The sequence below is a fragment of the Felis catus genome, chromosome B1 (assembly GCF_018350175.1).
Source record: "Felis catus isolate Fca126 chromosome B1, F.catus_Fca126_mat1.0, whole genome shotgun sequence".
Lineage (NCBI taxonomy): Eukaryota > Metazoa > Chordata > Mammalia > Carnivora > Felidae > Felis > Felis catus.
Window position 1 is genome coordinate 105,348,971 of NC_058371.1, and position 22,217 is coordinate 105,371,187.

General features: G+C 36.6%; 1 protein-coding gene across 1 annotated transcript in view; it reads right to left on the reverse strand.

The window, feature by feature from the left end:
• The window catches only part of NDST3 (N-deacetylase and N-sulfotransferase 3), a 184,482-nt gene that overhangs the window by 121,809 nt on the left and 40,456 nt on the right, over positions 1–22,217 (reverse strand). The window contains exon 3 of the mRNA XM_019829011.3: positions 983–1,070. Coding sequence (XP_019684570.1) covers positions 983–1,070 — 88 coding nt within the window. The remainder of the gene's footprint in view (positions 1–982; positions 1,071–22,217) is intronic.

The window sequence follows — 22,217 nt, forward strand, 5'->3', positions numbered from 1 at the left end:
AGTCACTTAATAAAACAAGCTGGATACAGAAGAGCTGATACTGTATGATTCCTTTTACACACATCTCAAAGCCATGCAAAATAGTTTATGATATTAGAAGCCAGGATAGTGGTTTTCTTTGAGAGAGGCTAGTGACTGTGAGGAAGCACAAGGTAGGTGGGTGCGGGGATTCTGGTAGTATTCTCTCTCTTGATTTGCATGCTGGTTTCTTAAAATTCATTGAGCACCACACTTACTACTTATTGCACTTTTATATATGTAAGTTATACTTCAGTAGAAACGAAGGCCATTATATAATAACATGATGAATAAATGTTCAAACCATAAACATTTTGTAGAGGTTAAAAAATGCTATCTTAAGGGGGCACCTGGGTGGCTCAGTTGGTTAAGCATCCAACTTTGGCTCAGGTTATAATGTCACAGTTCTTGGGTTTGAGCCCCACGTCGGACTCTGCGCTGGCACCTGAGAGCCTGGAGCCTGCTTCAGATTCTGTCTCCCCCTCTCTCTCTGCCCTTCCCCCACTCGCACTCTGTCTCTCTCAAAAATAAATCAATAAACATTAAGAAAATGATATGCTAAATTGAATTGAATAATATGAGGAAAATAGAATAGGACAGAGACATGGAATGTAGGAAGATGTAAGAAAAGGTGTCACAAAATTTATTCATTTATATTTATTTATTTATTACTTTAAATTTATTTAATTAAATTCAAGCTAGTTAAAATACAGTGTAGTATTGATTTCAGGAGTAGAACCCAGAGATTCATCACTAACATAGAACACCCAGTGCTCATCCCAACAAGTGCCCTCCTTAATGGCCATCATCCATTTAGCCCATTCCCTACCCCCTCCCCTCCAGCATCCCTCAGTTTGTTCCCTGTATTTAAGAATCTGTTATGGTTTGCCTTCCTCTCTGTTTTTATCTTATTTTTAAATACAGTAGTCAGGCCTTTGAGAGTAATTAACCGCCTTTTTCTTACCTGTATGGTAAAATTTTCCTGAAAATCCAAGGTTGAACGTAAAATTTGTGATTTGTGCACGCAAAAGATTCTGAGTGTCAAGCAGGGCCTGAAATACATAATTAAAAAACAAAAATCGGGTTAGAAAATGTCATTGAGAAGTTTTAAAAGATATCTTCCTTTTGCATTCAAAGGGTAAAACTACTCCTTTATACATGAGAGAATTAAATGATGGAAAGTAGTGTCTTTACCAATTTACAACCGGAGAGATGCTTTCAAGATAACATAAACATATACACATATTTATCCTTTAGCTTGCAATAAATTAGCAAAAAGTGTCAGCTAGAAAAAGGAAGTTACATGAAAAGTTTATTCTGCATGTATTAAAGGAACTGTTATCTAGTACATAAAATATATCTCCTTTCATTTCTCAGGGACATAGATCACCAACTGTCAAAAGAAGGACACTCCTTAAGTGAAACTATGCAAGAACATATGTTGAAAGGAAACATTGTTATTTCTCAGATATGCCTTTGGTCTTCAAAATCCAAGACTTTTCAATCTTTAAGTCTTAGAGTCCCACAAGGCAGTGGTTGTTCTTCAAAAGAGGATATCATGATAAAGTAAATCTCTAATTCGGCCTTTCATTAAACAAACAAACAAACAAACAAACAGCCCTACTTTTGAAGGTAAAACTTTTTAAAACAGAGTTTTAATTATTACATCTTATAAAGTATTTACCATGCTATGAATTAAAAAAAAAAAATTAAGGCTATTTATATTGAGAGAGATAGAGACAGTGTGAGCAGGGGAGGAGCAGAGAGAGAGGGAGAGAAGGAAAATCCCAAGCAGGCTCTGAACTGTCAGGACAGAGCCCGATGTGGGACTCCAACTCATGAAATCATGAGATCATGACCTGAACTGAAACCGAGAATTGGATGCTTAACTGACTGAACCACTCAGGCACCCTCATGCTATGAATTTTTAATGGACTTCTTTTCTTTCTGCTCCTTCCTTTCTTCCTCATTATTTAAATTCCTGTTCTTATATTTCTTTTCTCCCTGCCACCCTCCCTACACAGACAACTAGGCAGAAAGTAACACTATAGACTAGATTTGTGAAAGATCTTAGTTAATAACTTCTTTTACACACGAGGAAACTGAGGAGAAATGAGTTGCCCATTTTCACAGGTAAAATTAGTGGTAAATTGTAGACTAAGGATATAGATTGCCTGATTCCCTATTAGGTACCCCTCTTCCCACTTTCCATAGTTACAACTGGGTCCACAATAAAATCTTCTTATTTTAGCAGCATAGCTGACACCTGGAAGCCTTGCCCCATCATGTTCAAGGTCTCGGTCTTTATTGGGGAGCTAAATAAATACACCTCTTATTCAGAGATTATCCCTTATCTGTGGATATAAGTGATTCTCCTTATTGTGTAAAAACAGAGGAAGAGGACTTCTGAATCTCTATTTAAATTCGTCTGGCCAATGGTAATTTTCCAAAATTTAGGTATCCAAGTCTTCTTTTTCTATCACTGCTCTGTTTACATGAACAATTTACTTTGACTGAACAACTGAACCATAAAATATGTGGGTCCTGAGGGCACTCAAAGATAGAAGACACGTTTGTTTGTGGATTTCCACACCTAAGTATAGAAACAAAGGGTTAATGATGGCAATGTCATTAGGGACAGGTTAGATTCTGTCATTGCAAGGCCTGGGCATGGGTTGGTCAGGGAAAGGAGAATTTGGCCAGCTCAGCAGTGACAAAATGAGTAATGGGACACAGAATCTTACTGTGTAAAGGGGTGGGGAGTGGTGCTGCCTGGATGTAGGGTGTGAGACTTTCTCATTCTGTCCTTATGGAAGGAACATAAGGTATAGAATAGGAAGGTATGGATTTATTTATTTATTTATTCACTTATTTAAAGTTTATTTATATATTTTGAGAGAGAGAGGGCACGAATTGTGAGATCATGACCTGAGCTGAAACCAAGAGTTGGACGCTTAACTGACTGAGTCACCCAGGTGCCCCGGAAGGTATGGATTTAAATGCCAGCTCAGGGACTTATCGTGAAGTCATGTAAGACTTGGGAGTCAGATTCCCTCAGCTGAAATTCTGGATCTGTCTCTATTCAGTATTGGGCATGCTGTTAACATTTTTAGACCTCAGACTCATCACATGTAAAGTATGAATAATAATAATTACCTCAAAGCACAGTTGTGAGGGTTACATGCTTTTATGCTCTTGACATAGTGACTGGCATATAATAGGTGGTCAACAATGATTAGTTCCTGCTCCTCTCTTATTGCTGCTGCTACTATCAGTACTATTAATAAGATTGTTGTTATTGTTAGTGATGTTAGACAATTTATATTCTCTGAAATTTTCTCTTCATTTGTTAGAGTGGAGATAATTATCTAACTCACAAAGTTGTGATGAGGATTCTAAAAGGGATAATATATGTAGGAGTGCTTGATAAGCTTTTTAAAAAAGTGGCCTAAAGTATTAGGTGTTGATATAGTTATCAGCAATTATATATTTTATGTATATCATTATATATTACTAATAATTATGTCATCTATTTGTCTCATTACTTAAAAGTTGTTTTCCTCATTTCTCATTTTATTTGTCTTCAGTCTCCTCTAGCCTTCCCTCTTCCCTTCTTTTTCATTTCTTCTCCCCATTTGAATATTCTAGCTAGCTCTTCTTATTGTTCCTTCCCATTAGATCTTTTATCCATCTTACTTACTTCATTTTACTCACTTTATTCAATGGTTAAAGTATAGATTTGAAATCCATTTTAAAATAATTTCTTATGTGTTCAATGCTTTAACCTTAAAGTTGGAAGTTTTTTCTTTTTGTCTCTTTGAAAAAGTCTTTAGCTAACCTTGAACTTTGCTATATGACCCTTGATTGCCTTTTAAAACTATCTTTACAATACTTGATAAGAAAGCAAACAAACAAACAAACCTAGCTTGTTCTTTGGCCTTTGAAGCTAAATAATGTACTTGTGAACTAACCTCTAAATCAACTAGAATACGTTGATTCAAATTATTGAACTCACCATGATTATGCAGATGTAGTTGGCATTTTACACATTTATCTGACATTCTAGAAACAAACACTAAAACACATAAAAGATATACTGAAACAGACAGTAGATACTACCATTATGCCTATATCTGGGGAAGAGGGAAATTTATTTCTAGAGGATATTTTATATACTTGAGATAAGCCATAATATTTCTTATCTCTTATACTGTTGTTTTTAGAAGCCAGATTTGCGGGGGGGGGGGGAGGGGGGGTATATGAAAACAATGTTATATGTTCATCCACTATTCCATCTTTTCAAAATAGGCTTCTGAAGTGCTAGAAGCTAGAACACCCAGCAATGTTCTTAGATTATATCCTTTTCATTGAACTCTTCATTGCTAGAATGATTTTATTCAGCATTAGTCTATTTAAAACTGAGCTAGTCTATTATTACAATGAACAAAGTATTATAAAAATCATATAAATGATTTTTTGCTTTATTCTCTATGTGCAACGTGTCAAAAATGCTGTGATAATATCTAGAAGTATAATCATGATAAGCCAAATCAGTGTTCTCATATCAAATTCAGAAAACCAAATGCATTTGGGCAGGCAAACCCTCTCATGTGTAGAGTATGTTGGTCACGGAGGAGGTAAAGAATCACAACCACCTGCAGAGGTACCATTCAGTGGTCTCCTCCAATCCAAGAACTCTAGGAACAGATTTCTATTGTCAGAAATAGTTTGATTATTGAAAAATGGTACTTGTATTTTTAACTGTTCCAAAACTTTGTATATAATTAGCAAGGTAATTTACAATTCCAGGCATCAGTAATTACTTTTAAAATAACACATTACTAACCTTCCACCTAAAGGAGCTAGAAAAAGAACAGCAAATAAAGCCTATGCCAGCAGAAGAAGGGAAATAACAAAGATTAGAGCAGAAATGAACGATATATAAACAACAACAACAACAACAACAAAACCAGTAGAGGAGTGCCTTGGTGGCTCTGTTGGTTAAGCATCTGGCTTTGGCTAAGGTCATGACCTTGCAGTTTGTGAGTTTGAGCCCCACATTGGGCTCTGCGCTGACAAATCTCAGAGCCTGCAGCCTGCTTCAGATTCTGTGTCTCCCTCTCTCTCTCTCTGCCCCAACCCTGCTCACACTTTGTCTCTCTCTCTCTCTCGAAAATGAATAAACTTCAAACAAACAAACAGTAGAAGAGATCAACAAAACTAAGAGCTGGTTCTTGGAAAGATTTAACAAAATTCATAAACCCCTAGCCAGACTTATCAAAAAGGAAAGAGAAAGGACCCAAACAGATAAAATCACAAATGAAAAAGAGATCACAACCAACACCATAGAAATATAATTATAAGACAATACTATGAAATATTATATGCCAACAAAACTGGGAAATCTGGAAGAAATGGACAAATTCCTAGAAACATACAAGCTACCAAAACTGAAACAGGAAAAAATAGAAAATTTGACAGACCCATTATCAACAAAGAAATTGACTCAGTAATCAAAAATCTCCCAACAAATCTGTGCCAAAAGGTTTCCCAGGGGAATTCTACCAGACATTTAAACAAGAGTTAATATCTATTCTCAAACTGTTCAAAAAAATAGAAATGGAAGGAAAGCTTCCAACCTCATTCTATGAGGCCAGCATTACCTTGATTCCAAAACCAAAGACCCCTCTAAAAAGGAGAATTATAGGCCAATATCCCTGATGAACCTGGATGCAAAAATTCTCAAAAAGATACTAGCAAATTGAATCCACTAGTACATTAAAAGAATTATTCACCATGATCAAGTGGGATTTATTCCTGGGCTGCAGGGCTGGCTCAGTATTCACAAATCAATGGGATATACCACATTACTAAAAGAAAGGATAAGAACAATATGATCTTATCAATAGATGAAGAAAAAGCATTTGACAGAATACAGCATCGTTCCTTGATAAAAATCCTCAAGAAAGTAGGGATAGAAAGAATATACCTCAACATCATAAAGGCCATATGTGAAAAACCCACAGATAATATCTTTCTCAATGGGGAAAAATTGAGAGCTTTTCCTCTGTGGTCAGGAACATGACAGGGATATCCACTCTCACCAGTGTTGTTCAACATAGTACTGGAAGTCCTAGCCACAGCAATCAGACAACAAAAATAAATAAAAGGCATACAGATTGGCAAAAATGAAGTAAAACTCTCACTCTTCACAGATGACGTGATATTTTATGTGGAAAACCCAAAAGAGTCCAACAGAAAACTGCTAGAACTGATACGTGAATTCAGCAAAATTGCAAGATATAAAATCAATGTACAGATCGGTTGCATTTCTAGACACCAATAATGAAGCAGCAGAAAGAGATATCAAGAAATCGATCCTATTTACAATTGCACCGAAAACTGTGAGATACCAAGGAATTAACCTCACCAAAGAGGTATGCTGAAAACTATAGAAAGCTGAATGAAAGAAATTGAAGAAGACACAAAGAAATAGAAAAGCATGCCATGTTCATGGATTGGAAGAACAAATATCGTTAAAATGTCGATAGTACCCAAAGCAGTCTACACATTCAGTGCAATCCCTATCAAAATAACACCAGCATTCTTCATAGAGCCAGAACAAACAATTCTAAAATTTGTATGGAACCACAAAAGACCCTGAATAGCCGAGGTAATGTTTAAAAGGAAATCCAAAGATGGAGGCATCACAATTCCAGACTTCAAGCTGTATTACAAAGCTGTAATCATCAAACAAAAGGGTACTGGCACAAAACTAGAGACAGAGATCAATGGAACAGAATAGAGAACCCAGAAATGGACTCACGAATGTATGGCCAACTAATCTTCAACAAAGCAGGAAAGAATATCCAATGGGAAAGAGTCTTCACAAATGGTATTGGCAAAACGGGACAACAACGTGCAGAAGAATGAACCTGGACCACTTTCTTACACCATACACAAAAATGTATTCAAGATGGATGGAAGACCTAAATGTAAGACAGAAAACCATCAAAATCCTAGAGGAGGAAACAGGCACCAACCTCTTTGACTTTGGTTGCAGCAACTTCTTACTAGACATGCCTCTGGAGGCAAGGGAAACAAAAACAAAAATGAACTATTGGGACCTCATCAAGATAAAAAGCTTCTGCACAGCAAAGGAAACAATCAACAAAACTAAAAGGCAACTTTTAGAATGGGAGAAGATATTTTCAAATCACATATCAGATAAAGGGTTAGTATCCAAAAATCTGTAAAGAAATTACCAAATTCAACACCCAAAAATGACAAATAATCCAGTGAAGAAAGGGGCAGAAGACCTGAATAGACACTTTTCCAAAGACATCCAGATGGCTAACTGACACATGAAAAGATGGTCAACATCACTCATCATCAGGGAAATACAAATCAAAATCACACTGAAATACCACCTCACGCTGGTCAGAGTGGCTAAAATTAACAAGGCAGGCAACAACAGATGCTGGTGTGGATGTGGAGAAACAGGAACCCTCTTGCACTGTTGGTGGGAATGCAAACTGGTGCAGCCACTCTGGAAAACAGTGTGGAGGGTCCTGAAAAAATTAAAAATAGAACTACTCTATGACCCATCAATTGCACTACTAGGTATTTATCCAGAAGATACAAAACTGATGACTCGGAAGGGCACATGCACCCTAATGCTATCAGCAATAGCCAAATTATGGAAGGAGCCCAAATGTCCCTTGACTGATGAATGGATAAAAAGGATGTGCTGTGTATGTACACACACACACACACACACACACACACACACACACACAGTGGAATTTTACTTGGCTCAAAAAGAATGAGATCTTACCATTTGCAACATTGTGGATGAAAATAGAGGGTATTATACTAAGTATGAAATAGGTCAGGGAAAGACAAATATATGATTTCACTCATATGTGGAATTTAAGAAACAAAACAGATGAACATAGAGGAAGGGAAGGAAAAATAAGATAAAAAGAGAGAGGGAGGCAAACCATGAAAGACTCTCAAATACAGAGAACAAACTCAGGGTGGCTGGAGAAGCGGTGGGTGGAGGGATGGGCTAAATGGGAGATGGGCGTTAAGGAGGGCACTTGTTGGGATGAGCACTGGGTGTTACATGAAAGTGATGAGGCACTAAATTCTACTCCTGAAACCAATACTACGCTGTATGTTAAGTAACTTGAATTTAAATAAATAAAAAATAAATAAGATAACACATTACTTTTTCTAGTTAAAAAAATTAAAATCACTAATAAATCCACCTTTTAAGGCAAATTAATATAATGAATTCTTTCCTAATTTTACCAATAACTACATATACCTAAGTATAGACAGATATATAGATATATAGGTAAGTGAGATTGGAGCCATGAGGCAAAAATTAGAACTGTACCTATTATTACTAAAAATACAGAGTTTTGAATTTTGCTTTTGTCATCTAATAGTACATTCTGAGCTTTCTCTGGTCACATTAACTTCCCAAAACCAAATTTGTTAATGGGTGCAGAATACTGCATCAGATTGGTACCTTATAATTTATTTAACCATTTCATCTTACTGTTGTATGTTTTGGTTGCTTATATTTTTTGTCTAATATAAATACTGCTCTGTGTACCAATACATATTTATATACCAATGAAGTAGCCATTTCTGCAGGAGATAAGAAGATAAGAATAATTCTGTTTATTCTTTGGCAAACAAAACAACTTTCCAGCAAATTGGAAGATGTTCATGAAAGTATTAAAAGAGAACATAATATTCAGTTAAAATTACAAGAGAATTGCACAATGAATATAGTTTAACATGAAAATTTGACTGTTTTCAAAATTATTCTTTCAAATCTTGAATCTATATGCTACCCCACTAACTTAGTTTTTTGAGGCTTCATTCTACAAAGCCAAAAACACGTGTAGGCATTAAAAGATCTAGTTGAAGGCCAAGATCTAATTTAAAGAAATTGAGCTCTGAGAACTAAGCAAAATGGGAGCTTTTATATATCTTTGGATTTTCTCCAACTTCCCTTAACAGAATGAATATATCAATTAAAGTAAATCAATGAGACGAAGTTTAAAAATAACTGCAAAAACGTTTTATATGGAGATTCATGTTAGTATTCATTACAGTGTGACATTCTTTGAGGGAACATTTGCTAATTTTGTGTTTCTTATCTGTGCTTCACAGATAATATTTTGACCTGTTTCCTCTTTTATAAGGTAACTGAAGGAGTGGGTGAGTCAAATTAAAACTGGGGAAGAAATTTTAGTGCTGAGTGTGGTTTTTTAGCAGCAGGCACAGATAGTGTTTCAGCACAGAATTTTTAGAGTTAACATTTTCCTAATCAAATATTTCCTAAATATAAATATATACAATGTATCTGTATCTCATAAAGTAAATGAGAACAATTGGGCAGCTAATTGCAAGATCTTGTATCTATCTTTGTATCTATCTACACACAAACATGCACACTCAGGCATCACAGGTATATAATGTAAAAGATCATTATTCCCATTTCAGACACAATAGACATGATTTACATAAAGTGACTTTCCCCTAGTCACAATTAAGTGTTGAAGAAGTGATTCAAACAAGGATTTGGATTGCAAAGCTCACTGCTTCTGTTGTCCATAGAACAAGGATACTAACACTGAACACTCTTACCACTGGCATACAGAGCCACTGGTGACCAAATCCACTAGAAGGAAATAAGGGTTGGGTTTTTGTATCACTTTAGCCAACTAATTGTCACTCTTAGTTTCCAAATCCTAAAGATATGAGGGGGATGGGAAGACTAGATTGGTCAGTGAATACCCAGCCAAACCAGGAATGTTTATCTACTGGCATGCATATTAAAGAACAGTCACTCAGTGCACCCTGTGTGGAGCTGGACAGTGGGATGCTGAAGGGCTTTAACGCCATAGCTGGCACCTTGGTCTCCTTAGCAGGTATAGAACTAGAAAGGCTGTCTAATAGAAGACCTGTTCCCAGACCAGAAAAACACTGAAATTTGCTGAAAACAGTTAGTTAGGCATAATGTTAGAGTGAAGGCATCTTGCACAATTAGAGGGAAGACAGCTTTAGAGGAAAACAATGAGCAATAAACTCAGGGCCAACTACATTACTTGACCTGCCTATGAAGGGACATTGAGGTTGGAAATCAGAAGGAGATGCAGGCATGTTGGGTAGGCCAGTGGAGTACATAAGATTTGGCCACTTGTTGTAACAGTATTTAAACTCTCTTGACAAGGAACCAGTAGACCTAGAGCTGTACTACCTGAAAGTAACATTCCTAATGGTAAATCAATCATTCAATGTTTAGTTGGCTATTTTCTAAATTTGAACTCTACACACAAAAAGGGGGAAACTATATCCTGCTAACTTAAAATATAAATACCAAAGGTGGGAGTGTGTTTTCTACATTTTACATGAGCCTCATCACATTTGGGAAAATGGATACGGAACTTTCAGCTGGGAATTTGCTAATTATAGTCAGGTGTTTTAAAGATTATCCTGCTTATTACTGACATTACATTAAGTCATGGCCACCATATGCTGAATGTTTAGACCTTGAGTGTGGCCTCACGAACATGGGCATGATTAATGAACAGCAAGTTTGGAATCAGAATGCGGTAGGAGTCTGACCCTGCCATTTGACTACTGCACAAGTCTGGACAAGTTTTTGAACCTCTCAGATCAGTTTCCTTCTCTGGGAAATAGTGACAACAATATACTGCTCATGGGTTAGGTATAAAGATCACATGGGAAAATGGATATACGGCCCTAAAACCTTTCCTAGCACGTGGAGGTGGAGTTTTAGCTCTGTGGATGGAATCATTTCTCCCTTCCTCTGAACCTTCCCCTAAATCAGGCATATGCCTAAAATTTTAAATGGTATTTTCAATTTGGACCTTAGTACTTTCAGGGATGTCTAATCAGCACTGAGGATTTTAAGCAAAAGAGGAAGATGATGCAAGTAGCTATATCACAGTAACTTTTACAAGGCTTTGTATTCCTTTCTGAGTGAATTCTTCATTCTCCCACTCAATGTTCAGGTATTTTATTGTTTGTATTGCCGGAACAGATTAAGGACAAAGGTTTGTGTGAAAGTCAAGGAGAAAATAGTTACATAGTAATCTTAAATTATTTCTGTTACATACTTACAGAGCATACATTATACATAACCTCTAAATTATACAGATGAGAGATGGTTTTGCTAGAACATTTGTTGACACAAAAGTGGCAAATAATGATATGTGAGTGAGAAAATAAAGAACGATTAAGTATGTGCTATTCTAAGTGTTCACTTGAAATTGTTATGCATATTGTATTCAGTTTATGGTTGATATACTAAAGTAGTCAAAATATTAATGTACTTAAAAAAGGAAATAAACATAAAAAGTAGTTCAGTTTAGGGGCATCTGGGTGGCTCAGTCGGTTAAGCGCCCAACTTCAGCTCAGGTCACAATCTCATGGTTTGTGAGTTTGAGTCTGGCCTCGGGCTCTTTGCTGACAGCTCGGAGCCTGGAACCTGCTTCAGATTCTGGGTCTCCCTCTCTGTGCCCCGCCCCTGCTCAAACTCTGCCTCTCTCTCCCTCTCTCAAAAACAAACATTAAACATTTTTTTTAAAAAGTAGTTCAGTTTCTTACAATATGGTATCTTTAGGAAAATGTAAGCTATATCTCACACATTCAGTTATAGAGAAAAAGGTTTTTATGAGTTGTAAAAAACATAATTGTGATGCCTTAATAATTTAAAATACTTGCTTTTAGCAGCAAAGCAGAAAAGGAAGCATAGCTCTAGGATGCCATATGAGGGGACTGAGGCATGTCAACCCACTTACTATTATTTCATAGTAAATTAGATTTCCACTAATTGTTGCAGAGGTATGTTGGAAATCCCTTAAGTACCATATTTGCTTTTCTTTTTTTTTTAATTAAATTTTTAAAAATTTTAATGTCAGTATAATTAACATATAGTGTTATATTAGTTTCAGGTGTACAATATAGTGACTCAACACTTCTGTACATTACTCAGTGCTCATCATGATAAGTGCACTCTTTAATCCCCAACACCTATGTCACCCACCCCCCCCCCCCCAACAACCTCCCCTCTGGTAACCATCACTTTGTTCTCTATAGTTAAGTCTGTATCTTGAATTCTCTCTCTCTCTCTCTTTTCCTTTGCTTGTTTTGTTTCTTAAATTCCACATGTGAGTAAGATCATATGGCATTTGTCTTTCTCTGACTGACTTATTTCACTTAGCATAATACTCTCTAGCTACATCCATGTCATTGAAAATGGCAAGATTTCATTCTTATATTTTGTGGCTGAGTAATATTCCATTTACATATATACCACTTCATTTTTAATTTTTTTTAAGTTTATTTATTTATTTTTGGCAGAGAGACAGAGCAAGTGGGGGAGGGGCAGAGAGAGAAGGAGAGAGAGAATCCCAAGCAGGCTCCACATTGTCAGCACAGAGCCCAATGTGGGTCTCAAAATCGCAAAATGTGAGATCATGACCTGCAATGAAACCAAGAGTCACTTAGCCTACTAAGCCACCCAAGTGCCCCTATACCACCTCATTTTTTTTAAAATATGAAATTTATTGTCAAATTGGTTTCCATACAACACCCAGTGCTCATCCCAACAGGTGCCCTCCTCAATACCTATCACCCACCTTCCCCTTCCTCTCACCCCCCATCAACGCTCAGTTTATTCTCAGTTTTTAAGCGTCTCTTATGTTTTGGCTGCCTCTCTCTCTAACCTTTTTTTTTTTCCTTCCCCTCCCTCATGGTCTTCTGTTAAGTTTCTCAGGATCCACATAAGAGTGAAAACATATGGTATCTGTCTTTCTCTGACTGACTTATTTCACTGAGTATAACACTCTCCAGTTCCATCCACGTTGCTACAAAAGGCCATATTTCATTCTTTCTCATTGCCAAGTAGTATTCCATTGTGTATATAAACCACAATTTATTTATCCATTCATCAGTTGATGGACATTTAGGCTCTTTCCATAATTTGGCTATTGTTGAGAGTGCTGCTATAAACATTGGGGTGCAAGTGCCCCCATGCATCAGCCGTCCTGTATCCCTTGGGTAAATTCCTAGCAGTGCTATTGCTGGGTCATAGGGTAGATCTATTTAATTTTTTGAGGAACCTCCACAATGTTTTCCAGAGCGGCTGCACCAGTTTGCATTCCCACCAACAGTGCAAGAGGGTTCCTGTTTCTCCACATCCTTGCCAGCATCTATAGTCTCCTGATTTGTTCATTTTAGCCACTCCGACTGGCGTGAGGTATACCACCTCATTTTAATCTATTCATCAGTCAGTGGACATTTGGGCTGTTTCCACAATTTGGCTATTGTGGATACAATTGTAGATAATGCTCCTGCTGTAAACACTAGGGCCACGTGTATCCCTTTGAATTAGTATTTTTGTATTCTTTTAGTAGTATAATTGCTGGATCATAGGATAGTTCCATTTTAACTTTTTAAGGAACCTGCACACTGTTTTCCAGAGTGGCTACACTAGTTTGCATTTCCACTAACAGTGCAAGAGGGTTCCCCTTTCTCCACATCCTCACCAACACCCGTTGTTTCTTGTGTTGTTGATTTTAGCGATTCTGAGAGGTGTGAGGTGATATTTTATTGTAGTTTTGTTTTGCATTTCCCTAATGATAAGCGATGTTGAAAATCTTTTCATGTTTGTTGGCTATATGTACATCATCTTTGGAAATGTCTGTTCATGTCTTCTCCCCATTTTTAATTGGATTATTTGTTTTTTGGGTGTTGAGTTGTATCAGTTCTTTATATATTTTGAATACTAACCCTTTATCATTAATGTCATTTGCAAATATCTTCTATCATTCCAAAAGTTGCCTTTTAGTTTTGTTGATTATTTCTTTCACTGTGCAGAAGCTTTTTGTTTTGATGTAGTCCCAATAGTTTATTTTTGTGTTTTTTTTTTTGCTTGCCTCAGGATACATGTCTAGAAAGAAGTTGCTAAGGCCAATATCAAAGAAGTTACTGCTTCTGTTCTCTTCTAGGATTTTTGATGGTTTTCTGTCTTACATTTAGGTCTTCCATCCATCTTGAATACATTTTTGTGTATGGTGTAAGAAAGTGGTCCAGGTTCATTCTTCTGCACGTTGTTGTCCCGTTTTGCCAATACCATTTGTGAAGACTCTTTCCCACTGGATATTCTTTCCTGCTTTGTTGAAGATTAGTTGGCCATACATTCGTGAGTCCATTTCTGGGTTCTCTATTCTGTTCCATTGATCTCTGTCTCTAGTTTTGTGCCAGTACCCTTTTGTTTGATGATTACAGCTTTGTAATACAGCTTGAAGTCTGGAATTGTGATGCCTCCATCTTTGGATTTCCTTTTAAACATTACCTCGGCTATTCAGGGTCTTTTGTGGTTCCATACAAATTTTAGAATTGTTTGTTCTGGCTCTATGAAGAATGCTGGTGTTATTTTGATAGGGATTGCACTGAATGTGTAGACTGCTTTGGGTACTATCGACATTTTAACGATATTTGTTCTTCCAATCCATGAACATGGCATGCTTTTCTATTTCTTTGTGTCTTCTTCAATTTCTTTCATTCAGCTTTCTATAGTTTTCAGCATACCTCTTTGGTGAGGTTAATTCCTTGGTATCTCACAGTTTTGGGTGCAATTGTAAATAGGATCGATTTCTTGATATCTCTTTCTGCTGCTTCATTATTGGTGTCTAGAAATGCAACCGATCTGTACATTGATTTTATATCTTGCAACTTTGCTGAATTCACGTATCAGTTCTAGCAGTTTTCTGTTGGACTCTTTTGGGTTTTCCACATAAAATATCACGTCATCTGTGAAGAGTGAGAGTTTTACTTCATTTTTGCCAATTTGTATGCCTTTTATTTATTTTTGTTGTCTGATTGCTGTGGCTAGTACTATGTTCCAGTATTATGTTAAATAACAGTGATGAGAGTGGACATCCCTGTCATGTTCCTCACCTTAGGGGGAAAGCTTTCAGTTTCCCCCCATTGAGTATGATGTTATTTGTGGGTTTTTCATATATGGCCTTTATTATGTTGAGGTATGTTTTCTCTAAACCTTCTTTAATGAGGGCTTTTATCATGAATATATGTTGTACTTTGTTAAATTCTTTTTCTGTGTCTATTATCCCATGTTTTATTCTTTTTCTTTTTTTTTAAAGTTTGTTTATATTTGAAAGAGAGGGTACAGGGCGGGGAGAGATAGAGAGAGAGGGAGAGAGAGAATCCCAGGCAGGCTCTGCACCATCCATGTAGGACCTGATGTGGGGCTCAAACCCACAAACTGTGAGATCATGACCTGAGCCAAAACCAAGAGTTGGACACTTAACTGACTAAGCCATCCAGGTGCTCCTATACTTTCTCTTATTGATGTATCACATTGATTGATTTGCAAATATTGAACTACCCTTGTATTCCAGGAATAAATCTCACTTGGTCATGGTGAATGATTTTTTTAATGTATTGTTGGATTCGGTGTGCTAGTATTTTGAGGACTTTTGCATCTATGTTCATCAGAGATATTGGTCTGTAGTTCTCCTTTGGAGTGTTGTCTTTATCTGGTTTTGATATCAGGGTGATACTTGCCTCATAGAATGAATGTGGAAGTGTTCTCTCTTCTATTCTTTTGGAATAGTTTGAGTATAATAGGTATTAATTCTTCTTTAATGTTTGGTAGAATTAGCCTGTTAATTCCAGGACTTCTCCTGGACTTTTGCCTGTTGGGAGTTTTTGATTACTGATTCAATTTCCTTGCTGGCAATTGGTCTGTTAAAATTTTCTATTTCTTCCTGTTTCAGTTTTGGCAGGTTATATATTTCCAGGAATTTATCCATCTTCCAGGTCATCTAATTTGTTGGCATATAGTTCTTCATAATATTTTCTTTGAATTTTATGTCTGTGGTGTTGTATGTTATTTCTCCTCTTTCATTGGTGATTTTGTTTACTTGAAACTTTTTTTTTTCTGGTTGAGAATGGCTAGAAGTTTATCAATTTTCTTATTTGTTTTCAAAGAACCAGCTCCTGGTTTCATTGTGTTCTGTTGTTGGTTTTTTGTTTTTGTTTTTGTTTTTAGTTTCTATATCATTTATTTCTGTTCTAATCTTATTATTTCCCTCCTTTTTCTGGATTTGGGTTTTGTTTGTTGTTATACTTTCTAGCTCTTTTAGGTGCAAGGTTAGGTTGTTTATTAGAGATTTTCTTGCTTCCGGAGCTAGGCCTATATTGCTATAAACTTCCCTCTTAGAACCACTTTGCAGCATCTCAAAGGTTTTGGAACCTTGTGTTTTCATTTTCATTTGTTTCCATGTACTTTTTGATTTCTTCTTTGATTTCTTCGCTGAACCATTCTTCTTTTTTTTTTTTAATGTTTATTTGTTTTTGAGCGACAGGCAGATAGAGTGCGAGTGGAGGAGGGGCAGAGAGAGAGGGAGACACAGAACCAGAGCAGGCTCCAGGCTCTGAGCTGTCAGCAGAACTCAACATGGGCTCAAAATCACAAACCGTGAGATCATGATTTGAGCCGAAGTCGGACGCTTAATTGACTGAGCCACCCAGGTGCCCCCGACCTGTTCATTGTTTGATAGCATGTTATTTAACCTCCATGGATCTGTGGTCTTTCCAGAATTGTTTATGTGGTTGATTTCTAATTTCATAGTGTTGTGGGCAGAAAAGATGCATGGTATGACTTTGATCTTTTTGAATTTTTGAGGCTTGCTTGGTAGCCTAATATGTGATCTATTCTAGGGAATATTCTGTGTGTACTTGAAAAGAATGTGAATTCTGCTATTTTAGGATTGATTATTGTGAGTATATCTGTTAAATCCATCTGTTCCCATTTACCATTCAAAGCCACTGTTTCCTTGTTGATTTTTTTTTTTTAGATGATCTGTCCATTGATATAAGTGGGGTGTTAAAGTCCCCATAGCATTATTATATTGCTATGGATTAGGTCCTTTATATTTGTTATTCACTGTTTCATGATTTGGGTGCCCTCTGTTGGGTCCATATATATTCACAATTGTTACATCTTCTTGTTGGATTGTCCCCCTTATTCTTAAATAGTGTCCTTCTTTGTCTCTTTTTACAGAGTTTGTTTTTAAGTATATTTTGTGTCATATAAGTACAGCCACACCAGCTTTCTTTTGACATCCATTTGCATGATAAATGTTTCTTAATGCCCTCACTTGCAATCTGCCAGTGTCTTTAGGTCTGAAATGAGTCTCTTTTTGGCTGCATATGGATGGGTCTTGTTCTTTTGTTTTTGTTTTTTTTTTATCCACTCTGTCACTTTATTGTTTTGATTAGAGCATTTAGTTCATTTACATTCAAAGTAATTACTGATACTTATTTATTGCCATTTGTTACTTGTTTTGTGGTTCTTTTTCACATTCTTTCATTGGTTTTCTGGTTGTCTTTAGTGACTTTAGTGATATATATTTGGATTTCTTACTCTTTATTTTTTGCATATCTATTACTGTTTTTTGATTTGTGGTTACCAGTCTATATTAAGCTGATGGTTTATTAATTTTGAACTTATTCTTTACTCCTTTCCCTCCATGTTTCAGATATTTGGTATCATGTTTTATATCCTTTTATATTGTGCTTTTCTTGACTGATTTTTACAGATATGTGTATTTTTTTTGTTTTTGTTTTTGTGCTTCCTGCTTTTCTTTGGTTTATTTTGTTCTTTGGAGAACTCATTACTATTACTATTGGCATTTATTTATTTATAACTATTCATTTACCTCTACCCCACTGGAATAATTCATTTAGCATTCCAAGAAAGTAGATATAACCTGTGTCTTTACAATACTTGATCTTGAGTGTCCAAAGAAGTTCTTGGCACATAGTGGACTCCCAATAACCACTTATTGAAAAATGAAAGAATAAATGAATGAATGGTAATGCCACAATAATTTCCAACCAGAAGAGAAGACTTAAAAATTATGTAGAACAAGTAAAGAGTAAACAGAGATGATGGCTTCCATGGAGAGGACATACTAAGGGTGCTCCATTACAAGACGCACTTTTTTTTTTTTTTTCAACGTTTATTTATTTTTGGGACAGAGAGGCACAGAGCATGAACAGGGGAGGGGCAGAGAGAGAGGGAGACACAGAATCAGAAACAGGCTCCAGGCTCCGAGCCCTCAGCCCAGAGCCTGACGCGGGGCTCGAACTCACGGACTGCGAGATCGTGACCTGGCTGAAGTCGGACGCTTAACCGACTGCGCCACCCAGGCACCCCAAGACGCACTTTTATAATCATGTTGCACAAACTGTATGGATCATCAACCTTGGATGGGAGCTCTTGCTTCAATGCTGGATAAATGGAGCCCAGAGAAACCTCTGTGTGCTTCAGGTAAAGACACCAAATTTGGTCCAATGAAGAGCCTCCTAGTGTGGCTTTAAATCAGATCATGGATCCTTTTTGGAATGGACTGAAATGCTATATATATATATATATATATATATATATATATATATATTCTTTCTTTCTTTCTTTCTTTTTTTTTTTTTTTTTGATGAAAGCTGGGGTAAAGGAACAAGTGTATACTTTGACTAGCAACCTTAGTCTGCTGGAGCCTAACTGTAAATGCAGAAATAAGAAAGATGCCTATGAAATCAGAATAGCTACCAGGAAGCAAGTATGAAAGCTACTGAACTTTAAGAAAAGCTTTCATGCTCTCACTTGAAATCACTTTATTTTACATATAGGTCTACAAACTTTGTGATCTGGTTTCCAAAAATACAGCAGATTAGTTAAGTTAGCCTACAGAAACGGACTATGAGAAGAGATGCTGAAGAACTTAATGGAAGAGTTAGGCAGAAAAAATATACATCAACACAAAAACTAAATATATATACATATTAGGGTGGAGGCAATGGCCCCGTCTACCTCCATAGCCTCAGAAGCTTCACTGCACTATAATCCAATCACGGATGATCAGTAACAATGAACATGAAAAAGCTGAAAAATTAAAAGTGTGCCACTGAGTTAACTAATACACCTTCATTGCGTACCTACTATGTGTCAGGTCCTTTGTTAGTTGCTGGGATAATCAAATTAGACCCATCACTTAATGACAGATTATTTTGAGAAGAAAATGAGATAGATATCTGACACAAGTTTTTTATTCTCTAAAGTGGTAAACAGTGTGTAAAAATGTATTATAGTCTAAAATGAATTTTCTGGAAGATGGTTTATACTTTTAAGTCAAATGCCATTCTGAATGACTTATGGAGGAGTCAAACAATTTTAGGCATCAGCTCACTCTTCTCACACAGGTCCAGCCCAAAGACCTTCTTATTGTTAGGGAAACACTCCAGAATTGTTCTTGCTTCTGGGCCTTTGCTCTCAGTGTTATGTCTCTCTTGCCCAGATCATTACATTTTAAATTTGCATTTATGTCTCTGCTCAAATACTACCTTATCAGAGAGCCTTTCCTAGACCATCCTTATAAACTTGGCAACAATACACCTCCACCTCCTGAAGCCCAGATTTTCCTGTTTTTGCCCTATGTTATTTTCTCTACAGCATCTGTCAGTACCTAATATGCTATACTGCATACTTGTTTATTGTTGTCTACTCGCACTGAATATAAAAAATATGAGAGCAGGGACTTAGCCTGCTTTATTCACTGAAGTTTTCCCAGTGTCTAGCATGTGGTAGGCACTCATAACATTTGTTGAGTGGCCAAATGAATGAATGGATGCTTCTCTTTAATTTTGTTTGAAATGTTTATTTATTTTGGAGAGAGAGAGAGCTCAAGCAGGGGAGGGGCGGGGCCAGGGGGGACAGAGGAGCTGAAGTGGGCTCTGTGCTGACAACAGAGAGCCCAATGTGGGGCTTGAACTTATGATCTGTGAGATTATGACCTGAGCCGAAGTCTGACGCTTAACTGACTGAGCCACCTATGAGCCCCAAATGAACGGATTCTTCTAAATTGGAATTTCAGGTAGTTGAGCCTGAAGCTGAAGTACAGTTCTGGAACCAAAGAAGTAACTAAAATTAAGAAAAAATGATTTCTTTAGATCAGTCAGGCTTCTCTGGAACAGCAGTAAAACAAAAAGGACAGTGACTCTAAACATGGGAAGAGAGAAAAGGCCAGCTGACTTACAGAGACCAGAAATAGAAATGGCCTAACATCTGACAAAGACTTCAAGTCAAGTCAAGCTACCAGAATAATTTACTGTGACTTTCTGACAATAGTCTAATTGGAAGGCTATTAAAAAAGATAATAATGTGGTTTCTGGAGGAAAGGTTCCTGGGCTGGAATCCCAGGTCCAAGGACACTAAGTGACTTTTCACTTTGGCAAATGCCTTTCCTGAGCCTCAGTTCCCTTATTCTAAAAAAGAAATGGGTGACAATTCCTACCTCATAGGGTTATAAGTTCTGGATGATGTAGTCTGTGTAAAGTTTAGTGCCTAGAACATGATAATCACAATAATATTTTAATGCCTTATCCTAATTCTTTTTTAATTTTTTTTAAAAAATTTATTTATTTTTGAGAGGGCATAGAGGCAGAGAGAGAGGGAGACAGAGTATCTGAACTGGGCTCTGCACTGACAGCAGTGAGCCTGATTAGGGGCTCAAACTCATGAACCATGAGATCATGACCTAAGCTGAAGTTGGATGCTTGACTGATTGAGCCACCCAGGCACCCCTGCCTTATCCTAATTCTAAAAAGTATGTATAACATTAAAAGTGATGAACAGTGGATATAAGTGGTTTCAAAAAAGGCAAAAATGATAGAAATATAAAATGGAGTCAACTGTAGTACAAATATAAAAAATGAACAGTTAATACTTTAGGCACTGATATGAGGTCTGTGTTGGCTGTAGTGAAGTGGACATGGTGGGGAAAGCATATACTACAACTGGAAAAGAGGAAGCACCCTAGGAGTTTTTTCATGGAGATGGTCCTCTATTCCCTCAGGGGTTGAAAGAAGAGGTATTTGGCAACCAGAACCTGACTAGAGAATCCTCTTCTTGGGATCAAGCTAAGAATACATAATAAATTATGATAATCACAGAGTAGAATCACAGAATGTTAGAGGTGGAAGATATTTTAGAGATTGCCAAACCTGGTATTTCTCAAATTGTTGCATTGAAGCATCTGTCTTTGAACAGGAGGATAAACATATTACTGCCTCTCCCTCATATTCCTGACACTTTGCTCTATACATTGACATGGTTCCTACAAAGAACATGATGCCTTTGGATCTATGCTTAATTGAAAAATCCTGGGAAATTTTTCAATAACTTACCTTGATTTTAACAGAATATTTTTAATTGTTCAGTTAAGTTATAAAAGCAACCAAAGCAAAACAAGAAAAAATCATTTTTGTCAAATTTGCAAAAGATAATTCTACTCATGTATATTATTTTAATTTCATCTCTTCATAGCTGATCTAATCATACCTCTAGTAAAACTCTTATACCTCATAAAATCTCTAGAATTTTGGCCTGCAATTATTCTCTACTAAAGATGTCTCTTTTACTATGGAGCCAGGTCACGAGACATTTGAAAAGTATGCCTGACTAATATACCTGAAGAGAGGTATTTCCTTCCTTTCCTGATATTTTTTTTCCTTCTGAATGGAAAAAGTTATGAAAACATACAGGTTTTAAATAAATAATAAGATCAGAATCAGTCAGAAATAGCGCTTGCAGATTTCAACATCATGTTTTATAATATTTATTTGTTAATGAAATAAATAGTAGCTTGTTTGTATTGCTCTCCCAGCTTACATGATTTCAAGCTTCTTTTGAAACTAGAAAGTTCATTTGTCTATTTTAATTAATTAAAGGTCAAAGAACCCAGAGCCAATTAATGCAGAGTTAAAAAGCCCATGACTCATGACTTCATATTCACCCCATGGGTTTTAATAAGATGGGGCAGGCCATTCCATTTTAGAATGAGCCTTTCAGTGGTTTATAAATGCCTCAAAAACGATTTCTCAAAGCAGAACTACCCTCTAATTTAAATTAGATTTTCTCTCAAACTTTTGCTCTCTGTTGAAAATATTTGACAATCCCTTCTTTGTGAATTGTGGAATCAATTGCAGAATGGCTCAGTGCCCTCCCAAGTTCTGTCAGCAGGGCTGTGTTAGCTACTTCAGTCAGTGAAGGAGAAAGTAGTTTA